This window comes from Capricornis sumatraensis, chromosome 21 (genome assembly GCF_032405125.1).
Source record: "Capricornis sumatraensis isolate serow.1 chromosome 21, serow.2, whole genome shotgun sequence".
Classification (NCBI taxonomy): Eukaryota; Metazoa; Chordata; class Mammalia; order Artiodactyla; family Bovidae; genus Capricornis; species Capricornis sumatraensis.
In genome coordinates, this window is record NC_091089.1 from 40594829 (window position 1) to 40610300 (window position 15472).

The 15472-nt window shown below is 42.3% G+C and overlaps 1 protein-coding gene across 12 annotated transcripts in view; it reads right to left on the reverse strand.

The window, feature by feature from the left end:
• Positions 1–15472, reverse strand: part of DLGAP1 (DLG associated protein 1) — a 300524-nt gene that overhangs the window by 218337 nt on the left and 66715 nt on the right. For 8 of the 12 annotated variants that reach the window (XM_068993903.1, XM_068993902.1, XM_068993912.1 and 5 more), the window contains exon 2: positions 6253–6467. In XM_068993903.1, coding sequence (XP_068850004.1) covers positions 6253–6467 — 215 coding nt within the window. Of the gene's footprint in view, positions 1–6252; positions 6468–13929; positions 14044–15472 lie in introns of all 12 variants that reach the window. The other 4 variants (XM_068993904.1, XM_068993905.1, XM_068993910.1 and 1 more) reach the window with 1 other exon arrangement.

A 15472-nucleotide genomic window follows, 5' to 3' on the forward strand; every position in this document is an offset into this window, starting at 1 on the left:
GCCACAGGCCATGAAGAGGGGAGCAGGGCGATTTTTTTTTTTAACCTATGGATGTGAACCATATTGAAGAACACAGCCATGTACATCTTCCCTTCTTAGTCCTAAGTGGAGGGAAATGCCTCTGTTTTCCTCTGCTGTCTGTTTTGCCCAAACGCTTTGACATCCCTCTCCAGTCCCGCAGTAACCAACGTGTAACAGCACATGCTCCTCCCAGTGGGAGGGTGAACAGCCTAGTATCACCTAAGGCTACAAACTTGTGGGTTTACATCCTCATCGACAAACTCAGGGTACTTTCCCACCTCTCCCTGACCGTGACACCGTCTTCTTTTGCCTTCTATCCTATCAACTACCTGCAACTCCCTAAAACGTTAAGAAGTGGAAAAAGTTTAAAACAGAGAAACGCATTCATTTACTCATAGACAAATTATTTAAATACTTTCCAACCTTCTTCAAGGAGAAAAAAAGAAAAGCTCGGTTAAAAGATGAATAGTACCTAGTATTATTCTGTGTGCTTTTAACTTTTAAAAAGTGTATGTCTTTCATTCTGCATTTGGCATTTACCCATATTGGTGTACGTGCATGCTAAGTTGCTTCAGTTGTGTCTGACTCTTTGTGATCCTATGGACTGTAAGCTCTCCAGGCTCCTCTGTCCATGGGATTTCCCAGGCAAGAATACTGGAGAGGCTTGCCATTTCCTTCTCCAGAGGATCTTCCCAACCCAGGGATCAAACCCAGGTCTCTTATATCTCCTGCACTGGCAGGCAGGTTCTTTACCACCAGCACCACCTCTGGCACCAGTTGATAATGCATTTTATGAATCTGCCACTGTTATTTATCCCTTCCCCTGCTGGTATGTATTTAAGTTGTTTCCAACTTTTCACTATTACAATACTGCTACAGTAAACATCAATGAGCATCTAAAAATATAGACAAAACCAGTACAAGAAATTGCCTATTTTATTTAGCCTCTGTCATCACGCCCAGCTTAAAAAAAAATAGGTTTGTATTTGGGGGGTGAATACCCTCCTCCAAATGAGATGGGCGTGTGACTCTTGCAGTCTGTACCCTGTCCTTATCTCTTGCTACAGAATTGCTCTTCAGAAAGGGCAGTTTGGATCCTGCACTGTCCCTGCAATGATCACAGCCTCGGAGAAGAAGGAACTATGTATCTTTGAGGGAGCTGAAGGAATGAAAAGGAATTTAAATGCTTTTTAGAGAGAAGGAATGGAAAGTGTAAAACACAGGAGAGAGATTTCAGTTTTAATTAGGTTCTAAGTGCCTGATCGAGTACTCAGGGCTCACATTAGCTTTGTTTTATCACTGTAACTCTATACATGAGGCTTTCCCCATTTCACAAATGAGGAATCTCTGTCTTAGGAAGATTCAATAACTCGTCCATGGTTACACATCAACTAGCTGTCAGAGCGAAGATGTGAGGCCCAGAGTTGAAAGCAGAAAGAATAAAGAGCTGATTGGAATAACGGACTCACCAAGACTGCTGAGGTGAGCAAAAGATATGACAGTGGGTCCCAATCGAGGAGAAAAGGAAATCCAACTGGGTGCCCAGGAAAAGGAGCCACTCAAAGCACACTGGGAGAATGCAGATTGAGGGAGATGTCAGAGGCTGCAGCGAAGTGAGTTCTGACCTGGAAGTGCAAGAAGGCTGACATGCAGCTGAAAGAGGAAGGGCCTTGAGAACATCTTGACTCAAGCTTGGCCTGGGGTGAAGAGAGGAAGGACCGAATGACCAAAGGATTGAGGAGATTCAGAGTTAAGCAGGCATTGTTTGATGTTTCCTGGGAGCTCAGTTGGCAAAGAATCTGCCTTCAATACAGGACACCCCGCTTCGATTCTTGGGTAGGGAAGATCACCTGGAGAAAGGATAGGCTACACACTCCAGTATTCTTGGGCTTCCCTCGTGGCTTAGCTGGTAAAGAGTCTGCCTGCAATGTGGGAGACCTGGGTTCGATCCTTGGGTTGGGAAGATCCCCTGGAGAAGGGAATGGCTACCCACTTGAGTATTCTGGCCTAGAGAATTCCAGGGACTGTATAGTCTATGGGGTCGCAGAGTCAGATGTGATGGAGTGACTTTGACTTTCTTTCTGGCTGATGTTGAGTCCTGGTTTCCGCTTTGTGGAGCCTGGGTTCCACTCCCTGGAACAACTTCCCTGGTCCTTGTCCATGTTGTTCAGCTCCATGGGAGAGTCCTCCGTTTCTGTTGTCCAGTATGACCACATCCAAAGTATCCAAAGTACACATTAGGAAATATTGGCTCCTTAAAGCCAATAGACATTTTAGGACGTCTCTCTTTACTGTATCTTTTCATTGTGATTCTTTGGGAATTAGGTCCTCTCACGATTACCATAGTCAACTTCTTTTTTTAAAAAATAATTTAAAATTTTTATTTTTTGGCTGTTCTGGGTCTTTGTTGCTGCGTGGGCTTCTTTTCTCCTGGTTGCCGCAGGCGGGGGCTACTCTCTAGCTGTGGTGCGCGGCTTCTCATTGCGGCAGCTTCTCTCGGTGCAGGGAGCAGGCTTCAGTGGTTGCGGCACGTAGGCTCAGTAGCTGTGGTGCACAGGCTTAGTTGCCCCGTGGCATGTGGGATCTTCCCGTATCAGGGATAGAAACTCTGTCTCCTGAACTGGCAGGTGGATTCTTTACCACTGAACTTCTAGGGAAGCCACACACTCAACTTCTTACCTACTGGTTGCAGTGAGTTCCATGTAGCAGGCATCGTACTCGTAGACCCCTTGGAGATGCAATGACCATCGCTGTCCTATTTGCCTTCCTATCTTCATGCCTCTCTATCTCGTGTACTCTCAGCTTACCAACCTATCAACTGCTCTTCTCTGAAGCATTTTAATCTAGTTAAAAATATTTACTTAATTGTATCTTCATTCTAAATCATCCGATTCCACTCAAAGCATGAATAATGAAGCAAGGGAGTCATGTCCTTTTTTTAATTTTTAACTTAACAAATATTTATTTATTTACTTTTCGTTGAACTGGGTCTTCGTCACAGCAGCCGGGCTTTCTCGAGTTGTGGTTCACGGGGGTTACTCTCTAAATAAATGCAGTGTGTGGGCTTCCCGCTGCAGCGGCTTCTCTTGTGGAGCACGGGCTCAAGAACTCGGGATCAGTAGTTGTGATGCAGGGGCTTAGTCGCCCCAGGGAATGTGGAATCTTCCTGGACCCATGTCCCTTGCACTGACAGGCGGATTCTTAACCACTCGACCACCAGGGAAGTCTGGGGCCATGTTCTTGATTTGAACATTGCCACACGGGGTAGTTTTCGTCTTATCTTCTTCATTCAAGTGCTTTCTCAGATTTACCTTTTACAAACTGGATTGAGATCAGTTGCTTCTTCCAGTCACACAAGTCCACAAATGTCTCGACTCTTCTTATTCCCTTTCATTACTACTTGTATTGTAACCAATTCTTTTCCGAGTCTATTTCAAAGCATGGAACACTGTGTTGAAGGCTGCCAAGAGCAACTGACACATTCTGTTAACAATACGGTTTGCAGCTACTTCCCCTAGAGTTCATTTGTTACCTCATCTACCTTCCATGTTCTAGACAACAATTTACCAAATGACTCACCACTGCATAACATGGATCAGTATGTACCAGCCTCTGATAATTACCTTGCTTCCTGCTACCAAATCCTATAATCAGGCATATGTTTTAGTTTATTTTGTTGTTACATGAGTACCCCATTCCTAGTACCAATTTACGTATAAGTTCGGATAGGCCAAGTTTGGCTCTGTTGATAAACAATCGCAAATCACCCAAGTTTATTTCTTGCTCACAACTTCATTTCTTGGACATGTTTCTTTTGCCCATATCATGAACTGGCAGGAGGCTCTGTTCATTGCATTCACTCAGATACCCAGAAAGACACAACGGTCCTCGAATCAGAAAAGTGGACCCAGGGAGTAGGGCCGCACTTCCTGGAAGTGATACACAACACTTTTGTTCAAATTTCATCGCTAAAGCCACGTACATGACCACACTGATTTTAAAGAGGCAGAGAAGTGCAACATTGCTACGTGCCCAGAAAAGGAGAGCTGGGTATACATGGTTAACAGTAAAAATAATGGTACCTTGAAGCCATTCCCCACGATATACCCCAGGAATGCCATCTCCTTTTACATCTGTTCATTCAAAAAAGACTTACGACAGCATGTTGCTCAAGAGCACAGGCTCTGAGGTGAGATGATCTGGGTTCAAAACCACAGCTGTGTCGCTTCTAGAAGGGCTACTATGGGAAAGTTATTTAACTGTTCTGTGTCTCAATTTTGTTGTCAGTTTTACATGGATGACTATATATCCTATCTCAAGATTAATTGTGAAGATTGGAAAAGATAGTGTATGCGAAACACTTAGAACAGTGCCTTGCAATGATCAGTGCCCCTTTCATTAGCTGCGTGTGTGTGTGTATGTTGTTCAGTCATGTCCAACTCATTGGGGAGCCCCGTGGACTGTAGGCTCCTCTGTCCATGGAATTTTCCAGGCAAGCATACTGCAGTCGGGTGCCATTTCCTACTCCAGGGATCTTCCCAGCCCACTGATCAAATTCGTGTTTCGTCTGTCTCCTGCGTTGGCAGTGGATTCTCTAACACTAGCGCCACCTGGGAGCCCGTTCATATTCATTAGTTATTCCATCATTATTGTGATTGCTGGCTACTTACTATGTGCTAAGCATTGGGATAGATCAGCAGTCAGGGTTTCTAGTAGGATAGAACTTACAATCTAATGGTGGAGAAGAGTAGAAGAAAGTTTCCATTATTTTCAGTCTTCTCAAGATTTAACCTCTCCCTGTTGGCTGTTATTTCTTCTTCCCAAGAACTCTGGCAGCACTCTGTTGAAACCTTTCTTAAGGTCGTCACAACCTTCTCACACACTTTCCTATTTTCTCTGTACACCAGGTCCAAGGGGGTTCAAATGTTAGCTAAACATGACTGTGGGGCCCTCCCTGGTGGTGCTTAAGCTCTGGGCATGCACTACTGGAGGCACAGGTTCCATTCCTGGTTTGGAAATTAAGATCCCACATGCCGTGTGGCATGACCAAATATAAAATAAAGATGACTGTGAAGCCCTTGTCACAATCCCAAGGAGATGCAAGCAATGCTACCTCACCGTTACACAGTCCCTATATTCTACAGTGCCTTGATCACTAGCTTCCTGGAGTAGCTTTACCTGTAGTCGTTGAGTTGAATTGTCATCTCACACCTGCTCCCCCGCCTTTGGCTGCATCTATGCTGGCTCAGACTCTTCACCCTCCCCCTTCAAGCCTTGCCTCTGAAGCAATGGTTCTCTGAAAGCTTCCTGTTCCTTCTGAATTCCACCGAGCATCGCTAGCCCACCTGGAGGCTGGGAACTCGGTCTGGCAGGTACATATTAGCGGGTTAAAAATATAGTGCAGCCATGCTTCATACTGTCATCCACTCTGAACATGAACGTATTTCCCTCTGTTCATCTGGGGAATCCCGTTGTTTCTAGTTCTGTAGGGAGGAGGGGAATGGCTGTAACAAAACAGCACTAACTATTCCCTTTAGAATCGGAGAAGTGTTCTCGTCAATGGTCGTGGTGACTGCTTCACATGCTTTTAAACTTATCTGTGAGCCCAAAGGAACCAATGAATAGGAATTATATTTGATCATCCATCCTGATCACTAAGAATATATTCATTTGTTTTCAAGCCTTTTTTTTTTTTAAACAAGATAATTGTGTACAACAGTTTACCAAGTGTTTTCAGTATCTGTCATTTGATTCTCCTAGTGGCCTCAGAAGGAACTCAGCATTGACTTTAAACAATACAGATAAACCACTAGGGACCACTGATCTACACTATTTTATCACTCAGTCATCTGAAAAATTCAAGTGTTTTAAGGAAGCATTGCCCTGCAGATTTGATGGCTAAACAAACAACCAAGAGTGGGAATACACAGACACCCTCATTGATGAGAACTCCTAATTCTCTTTAGAAGCCATTCTGGATTGTTGTAAACTCTTTTTGGAGGTTGGTGGTTCAGCTTATGCTTTATGCAAAACACACCTGGATACTATGTCTTTGAAGGCACTGGGATGTATGTCAGACCCAAGGTCAACACCAATAGACTATTCAGTATATCATGCTGCTCCACCTGTGGGATGTTGTTTGCCACACTTACTCTAGAAGGTCTGTAATCTGATCATAAGGGATAAAACAAGGAAGTGGGGTGCCGGAAGTAGAGCACTGGAAACACTTACTTGAGAGTGGTGAGTTCGGTGAGGGATGGCTGAGTCGCCTTGAGATAGCTTTCCCTGCGCGCAGCCACTTTGGGAGAAGGCTTGGGGCTGGTGTCCGAGTCACCGCTGTCTTCGTCTCCCATGGCCTTGATGTAGCTGCCGCTCCGCATTCTTCGGCAGGGGATTTCATCATCTTTGCCTCGAGGGGTGTACCCTGTCCATTCATCCTGAGGGACCTATGCAGATACAAAACGGAGAGTTCAGTCTGTATAAAGTCTACTTTCGGGAATTCCCTGGTGGTGCAGTGGCTAAGACTGCCGGCTCCCAAATGGAGAGGGCCTGGGTTTGATCCCTGGTCAGGGAACTAGATCCCACGTGCCACAGCTACGATCCTCCATGCCACAACTAAGACCCAGTGCAGCCAAATAAATAAATACACATAAATATTAAAAAATTGTTTATCTTCTTCTTTTTTTTCCTGACCCTGAATATAGGTAACGCCAGTAATTACTGAAAACTTTTAGACATTAACTTTCAACAATAATATTTTACCATAATTAGTCTGAAAATATTTTCAATACATGCAAATACATGTCTCAGTCTTTGAAAGAACCTCTGTACTACGGAAAATTAGAACCATCAGATTCACTTATACTTCTCAATTTTCTTATGCTGAAAAGAATAGGCATATACAGATGCCACTAGAGAGTGGTTTTATTTGAGCTTCTCAGTGATTTGTCTTCAGTTGTCATTGGAAATTCAAGAATGTTTCTGTTTGGTTGACATCTTTCCTGCGTCTTCCATCTCTAGCATCTTGTATCCAATCTTGCTTCCTCCCAAACCACTGGTCTACACCACCTATGTTCGCTTCCCAACCACCGATTCTTTCTGAATCTTCTTAATTTGGATTTAGCCTCTATAGGTTGCTTGACACACTCTTTGAAGGTTTCCAGTGGTCTCCTCATGAAAGCTAGTGGCATTTTCTTAATTTTAATTTTGCTTGGCCTCTACACACCCACGTACCCACACATATACCACCTCTTAAAGAGTTTTCCCCTTCTGTCTTTCCGATTACCCTACTTACCCGATTTAGCCACTACTTAGCTGTTCTTTTCCTCTTGCTTTGTTGGATCCTGCTCCAAGTCCCTAATTGTGAGGAACCCACAAGATAATGTTCTCAGTACATGGCTCATTTGTCTTTCTATTGGGTTGGCCAGAAGAGTTTCTTCAGTTAGTGAATATGCTGTTCAATAAAGTTCTGGGTGAAAATGAAAAATATGTCTTTTTATTTTTACTTAAAACCGAATGAACTTTTTGGCCCACCCAAAGCAATCATTTCCTTTGAGTTCATCAGGGCACCATCCTATGCCAGAAAGGCTTGTTTCTGACCTTATTTTTAGTTCTTAGGGCTTCCCTGGTGGATCAGATGGGTAAAAGAATCCACCTGCAATGTTGGAGCCTTGCGCTTGATTCCTGGGTTCAGGAAGATCCCCTGGGGAAGGGAGTGGCTACCCACTCCAGGATTCTTGTCTGGAAAATTCCATGGACAGAGGAGCCTGGCGGGCTACAGTCCGTGGAGTTGCGAAGAGTCGGACACGACTGAGTGACTGAGCTCAGCTCAGTGTGGATCCACACTAGCATCTCATTCCTCCTCCATTTGTTAAATGAAAAAATACGGAACAATGGCCACTCTTTTTATCCATTAAGATATAATGAACAACCTATGAACTGTGCACAGAACGGGACACAGGGCTTAATTAAGAGACCAGAAAACAAGGAGGCTGCCTCTTGCCCTCAACATGCTGATAACGGAGATAAGAAGACAAAGCAGACAAGTTTGGGAACAGTTCCGAGTCAACGTGTCACCAAGCCTCAGATGTGGTCCTGTAAATGGAGTATGAGCTAAGGAGACACTGGAAACAGGAGTGATATAATGGTGATGGAGAAGGAGGATCCAGGAAGGGCTCCTAGAAGTGGCCATGTTGGCAATGAGAAGGTAAAAAAGTATTAAATATTTTCATGCTAACTGCTGGACTGGCCAAAAGTTCATCTGGTGTTTTCTGTAACATCTTAACAAATGAACTTATTGGCCAACCCAATATTTACTGATTATCCATTAAATAATGTTGTGTTTCATTATTAACATCTAAGTATGCTATGCAGTTTGCTTACAGGATCTTATTTCATCAACATAACAACTCTAATTTTTTGAATTTCTCAAATGAGAAGCAGAAGCTCAGAGGACTTAAGAAATCTGCCTGAGAACACACAGCTAAGAAATGGCAGCACTGGAATTCAAAGCATTTTTGGTTTAATTCAAGGATCAGAGTTTACTTAATCTAAAATGTATGATTAATAACATGAATTTTAAATCTAATAAGATTGTGTTAATAATTTTATTAAAATTAATAAAATTGTCTACAATGTGTTAATGAAATTGTCTACAATGACACACATGTACAGAGTAGACATTGATTTCTAAGTCATCGTTTCCAGGAACTGAGAATACTCGCTGGAAAAAAAGCAAACTATTCTTTCCTCCTTAACTCATACATTTAACTATTTGAAAGCTTGCAATAACTAGAAACGTCAGACTGAAGAGATGCTACCATTCCTGGACCTGAAAACAGTGATTTGTAGGTTCTAAGGCTGAAAACTACCAGCGAAGTTTGGTTAAGCTTCACTATGCAGCTTATTTTAACAAACTCAAATCATGCGTCCTGTGTGCAGGCTCTGTTCTAAATGCTTTGTAAGTGTTAACTCATTTGATCCACACAACTAAGGGTATTATGATTATTAGCCCCATTTTACAAATGAGGAAAATGAGGTTAGGTAACTTGCCTAAAATCTCAGCTACGAAGGGGAAGAGTTCCAGCCCTATGGCTCCTATGTCTTGCTGAGACTGTATTTGATGCAGTCTTTCTGTCTCTGATCTCATGGTGCCTATAGAACTGAACAACTATAGTCCCACAACACCTTCACAGCCATCATGCCTGATCCATTTGCCATTTATCAATTATGGCAGTAACAATGTGGAGTTCTTGCTTTTTGAGCTAAAAAGCATCAACATCACCATGGCAACAGGGAGACTTCTTAGGGAAATTATAAATGTTGAGAACAGTCTTGTTTTCCTTCCATTGGCAGGTGAGTCACTGCAGAGATACGATCATATTCAGTACCTCATTATTGGCTCAGTAATTACATTTTATAAATTAAGTTGGTACAGCTGAGGGTCATAGAGGATGCAGCCAACACTTGCAGTTTCTCAGCACTGATGCACAGCTTATAAGCATGGCTCCCTGAAATATGTTAGAGACCAATGACACCTCGTTAGCTCATATTGCTTATGAAACAAAACATGGCAAATTTTTCTTTAGGTGGTTTTTTCCCCCCCAAAGTTAGATTATGGTAGAAACTTGGTCTTACACTAGAAACAGGCTGTAATTGTTGCTAAGAGAACCACCTGGGAAGTATTTAATGTGTATATATTTCAATTAAACATATTTTTCAAATGAGAACATCTGAAGAAGTTTATGGAAGTGACCTGCACGGAATGGATTTTAAAAATCAATACATTATTCATACACTGAGAGAAAACCTACAATTACAATTTTACAATTATTACAATACATGTAAACTAATACAGAAACTAACTCGAGGAAAAATGTAAGGAAATCTGAACATCAAGACTTTGGAGAAGAGAAGTACTGTTGCTGAACAATCAGGGCCAGTAAAGTTGCTACAATTGAGCAACTGTTTTTATTAGGAGTCTCTTAAACTCAGAAGCAAAAGAGAGGCAGTGGTTGGTTACAGTGTTTTCAAAGAAATGCACACTAGTTTGTCCAGGGGCCCAGAGCATGAACTATCAGGTGCTGCAGCTACCCTGTGATCTAGTCAAGGCTTCTGTGTCCGTCTGCGTCACTTGGACAGAGAGAAAAGCTTCAGGTAAATCCACGGAAAAAACCCACTCCAGTGTTCTTGCCTGGAGAATCCCAGGGACAGAAGAGCCTGGTAGGCTGCCATCTCTGGGGTCGCACAGAGTCAGACATGACTGAAGCGACTTAGCAGCAGCAGCAGCAGCAGCTCTCTGAGAAGGTCCTTCTACTACTGTTCCTCATGGTTTACAAAACGGAAGTCTTTGTCTTAATAACAAAGGGAAACTGGAGCAGACAGCGGAGTGGCCTGGACACTTGTTGAAGACAGGCAAGCTAGACGTCCTGATTGCCTGAAGGAGCTTGGCGGGGCAGTTAGATCCAGCAAATGCTAAAAGAAATTGCAATAAATGGTGCATGCATGCATACTAAGTCGCTTCCATCATGTCCGACTCTTTGTGACCCCACCAGGTTCCTCGTCCATGGGATTCTCCAGGCAAGAATACTGGAGTGGGTTGCCATGCCCTTCTCCTGATAAAAGTTAAGAGTTTAACCATAGTTATGGGTTAGAGAGAAGGAGGATTATTTGTTTTTAAATGCAAATGTTTACGCACGAAACTGCAATGGGGAATTTTATTTTTGAGAGAACAAAATGAGGATTAGCATGCATTTTTCTATTTTAGAGACAGCCAGACTATACTTTAAACGCTATGTCATGGTTCAGGAGGACAGAAGACCTATCTCTGACAAGGAATGACCATATCTAGCTGCTGTCATCCTCTAAGTACAGAATAAAGATGCTTTCTTAGTTGAAATAGTGTCATGGGCACTGAATGATGGGCCCTCATAATGCAACAAGAGAAAATTATTTAAAAAATCTCATATATATGAAAATTATAAAATATATTATTGTATTATATATATTTCCTATAGTAAAAATTCTCTCTCCTAAATTGGCCTACCATCTCAAAAACGTATTTATCTCTCTTCTAAGATCTTTGGAAGTGGACTATTCCTGTGATACTGCCAATTTTTTTTTAGGCTTCCCAAAACTCAGTTGAAATAGTGTCATACTAGTTCCAGAAGACCTGTGAGCTAAAGTATAGTAACCTGGGGGTCCTTAAAAAATCTCCTCCCACAAAGTGGTATCATTCAAGGTAATTTCTTCTTTCTGAATGTCTCAAACTCTTGGCTGATGTTTTTTTGGGTGGGGGGAGTGGTTATCTTATCCCCGCTTGGTTAATAGAATCTCCATTCTGAACAGACAAGGTACTTCTGCTTTTACCCTTCCTCCACTTTCCCCTAAGCTCCAAATGCCCAGGTTGACTGAATCCAAGATACCAGTGCAAGCTCCTCAATATTTTTTGTATCACTAAGAAAGAAATACCACCAATTAAACTCCAACACTCTATAGATTACATGATACATTCCAATATCAAAGATGCTAAAATGTGAAAAAATATGGAACTCAGAAAGCAATCCAACAGCCCTTTAAAGAATATGTACAAAATAAGAATAAGAATGGGTGTATTCTGGGATAGTGATGATAGGATGTAATATTCGTATTTCATACTGATCAGATTAATAACAATTAGCATTCATTTATGTCATGCTTTTGCAAAAAACCGTAAGTTTACACAGTCTCATGACCATTATAACTGCCTTGAAGGATAAGGAGAGTAAGTATTATAATCTCAGCTTATGAAATAAAGAAACTGAAGTCCAGAGGGGTTGTAGTTCATTCAGAGAGACACCGTGCCCAAGGAGGGGTCTGCTGTACACAGTCCAGAGATTTTTTTTTCCCCTCTATATTTAGATCTTGGTTGTTTTGGGAGGAACAACTGTCATTCTGTGCGCCTGTGTGCTTCAGTCGTGTCTGACTCTTTGTGACCCCATGGACCGCAGCCCACCAGGCTCCTCTGTCCAAGGGATTTTCCAGGCAAGAATACTGGAAGGGGTTGCCATTTTCTCCTCCAGGGAATCTTCCTGACCCAGGGATCGAACCCACATCTCCTGCGATTCTTTACCACTGAGCCACCTGGAAAGCCCCCAGCTGTCATTTCATAATCATCTGAAGAACACATTTCAGATAAGACAACAACTTCTGAGAGTTTAAACTCTCTCTGGAGGAAAAAAATTAATAAAGAATGACATGCCTTGAAATATAAGAAATACTATTGTAGACATGGAAAGGCTTATTTTAATAGGCCCTTCCAATGTGCATGAGGTGTGGCTGAGCTGCTGTCATAGAGTCTAACTCAAAGTAGACAGAGTCAGACATTCTGTGCCAGCAATGGGCTGGAAGACGATGGCTGGGAGATGAAGCCATGTGTGAGTGACTCCTCGAGAGTGGATTATCTCAGGATGGGAAGTTGGATGGTGCGGTTTGGGGTGATGGAAATGCGTGAGATTTGGGGAAATCTGAGAGCCACAAAAGGAATGCAGACACTTAGAAAGCCGGGACAGCTGAAATGGAGCATGTATCCTGAAATATACCAGGGGAGGCTGGGGCCATTCTGTGAGCAGTTCTGGACTGTAGAGACTGGGGAGGAAAACACATAAACCTAAGACAGAGGTAAATTTAAAGCAAGTTTCTATTTCATTGGGGACCAAAGAAGCTGGAATAGATAACTCTGGCATTTGGTTCATTAGGTAGAAATAAAGACGATATAGCAAGGAAGAGCTGTGATTAAAATGGTGGGTGTCAATAATAGGCTTATCTTTGCAGGGCTACCCTTTAGCAGTTGTTGATTTCTTCAACAATTGAGTATTTCAATTAAAGTAAAGAGGCAAATAAGGGCATGTGGCTACGGCTGAGGGGGGTCAACCTGTTTGACCTTTCCTGAGCCTGATGAGGAAAGGTAAACAGAAGAGCCTGTACTTAGGAAAGGAGAGCTGGGGACCTGATATTTATGGAATAATCTTGCATTCTAGGGCTGGAGCTGATACCTTGTGACTCTATTTTAATCCCGCTAGCTGTCCTGTGAAACAGACGCTCCCATTTCTACTTTACTGCTGCAAAACTAAGACTCAGAAAGCTGGACTGACCTGACCAAGGTCATCATCACAAATAGGAATCTGTATCTTTCTGATGCCAAAGCTTTGAGTGTATCACCCCACCTCTGAGGAAGGCATGTTAATTGAGTGCATGGACAAATAAACTTAAAAATGGAGTTTGTGCTCCCACACTCTGTATTTTTCCAAAAATGTACCAAAAAAAAAGAGTCACTATTAAAATAAGCATACAGGGACTTCCCTGGTGGTCTAGTGGTTGGGACTTCACCTTTCAGTGCAGGGGGAGTGGGTTCGATCCCTGCACTGGGAGCTAAGATCCCACATGCCTTGTGGCCAAAAGATAAAACAGAAGCTAAAAAATTCAATTGTAAAAAAAATTCAATTAAGACTTCAAAAAGTGGTTCACATCAAGAAAAAAATCTTAAAAAAATAAGCATACATATTATCTAATCCCTAACTGGCTAGCACAGATAAAAGTTTTAAAATAATAATAAAATAATAAGTGTGGAATATAATTATGAGATATAGTAGCATTGCTTCTTCACCATTTTGTGGTGCCCTTACCAATGATTGTTATCGATTTTTACTTGAAATGCATGGACAGTTTTTGGGGAACCAGAACACCTTCAGGACGGCCACACTCCCAAGGGTGCTATGGGGGCCTCCAAGCACTCCGGTAGCTTTTCAGCATTTGTAAGAAGACTTCGCCCTGGGTTTCAGGGTCCAGCCTTCCTCTGTACTCTGTACGGAAATGGCTGGGATGCACTGGCCTTCTAAGCACTTTTAGTGAGCTCTCAGATTCCCTACTCACTCTGCTCCTTTGCATCTTCTTTGCAGCTGGCAGAACTGCCTTCCTGCTCCACACAGCTTTCAACTTGACAAAAGCGACTTGGCATAAATGTCCCTGTAGCCTTTTTAGCTTGCTCTTCTCAGAGCAAAAGCAGGAAAAAAAAAGAGCAAGAATAGGAAAATTACAATTACACGATGTGTAGATCCCAAGGCCTGATTGGTGTTTTGCAAGCAGATTTCCCTGGCAACCGCCCTTTCCAACTCCCCTTGCACCCCAAAGCTGGTGTAAAACTTAATTTGCTTCCAGATTGCCTAAAAAATTACCTTTTAAGGACAGGAGTAAATACCTACCTCTTTTTTTTCCCTTGGGTAAAATTCTTTTTTCTTTTTTTTTACTTTTTATTTTGTACTGGGGAATAGCCGATGTTGTGATAGTTTCAGGTGACAAGCAAAGGGACTCAGCTATACATATACATGTATCCATTCTCCCCCAAACTCCTTATCCCATAGAGGTGATCACATAAACATTGAGCAGAGTTCCCTGTGCTGTACATTAGTACTAGTTCCCTGTGCTGTTATCCATTTAAAATACAGCAGTGTGTACATGTCCATCCCAAACTCCCTAACTCTCTCTTCTGCTCATCCTTTCCTTGCAGCAACCATAAGTTCATTCTCTAAGTCGGTGAGTCTCTTTTCTGTTTTGCAAGTAAATTCATCTGTATCATTTCGTTTTAGACTCCACACATAGGGTTAATACCCTTTGCCACATCTTTTTCCAAATAACATTTTTTATAGTTACTTTTTAAAATTAAAAAAAAATTTTTACAGTGTTGTATTGCTTTCTGCCATACAACAACACAGATGCCCTTGAATAGAACTTTGTAATAGTGCTCTCCAATGGTAATTCACTCACTGTTACCCTACAGAGCCGGTCTCACCCGTGAACATTTACAGGTATCTACAGGGTACCATGCACCAGGGCAGGTGCCAGGGAGATACACCAAAAACGTTTTACAAAACACAGTCTTGTCTCAAAGGGGTTGACAAGTTTTAAGTGGTTCAGACAAATCTGGGGATGGATGAAAGAAAAGAGTAAAAACAGCTTTACAACAAATCAAGCTGGATTAAGTATTACATTTTAGTGCCTCTGTGTTGCCTACTGGGCTTGTATTCAATAGTTCATATCAATCCTCTTCTTGGTGGTGAAGCTGTTCCTTTGGAGCTGAATGGATCTGTGCTGGGAAATGGGTCTGCAGGAGAAATACAGAGGGGCAAGGTCTGTGAGCCCTCAAAGGAGGGGAAGGAGCCACTGCTCTTCAGGAGCCAGTAGAAAATATCACCAAGGGGATGTTGATGTCAAAGCAGGTACGATCTGGGAAGACCCTTGTGATACCACAGCAAGAAAGTACCTACGGTACAGTATATACTGGTATGATATGAGGACAGGGGAGGACAATGAATTTTTATTCATTGCCCACCCTGTATTTCGATTGTAGTGAACATCTGTGGGTTTTGCTACTTCTGATTCTTGTCGTCACATCCCCATGGTTTTGCCTGGGGGAAAC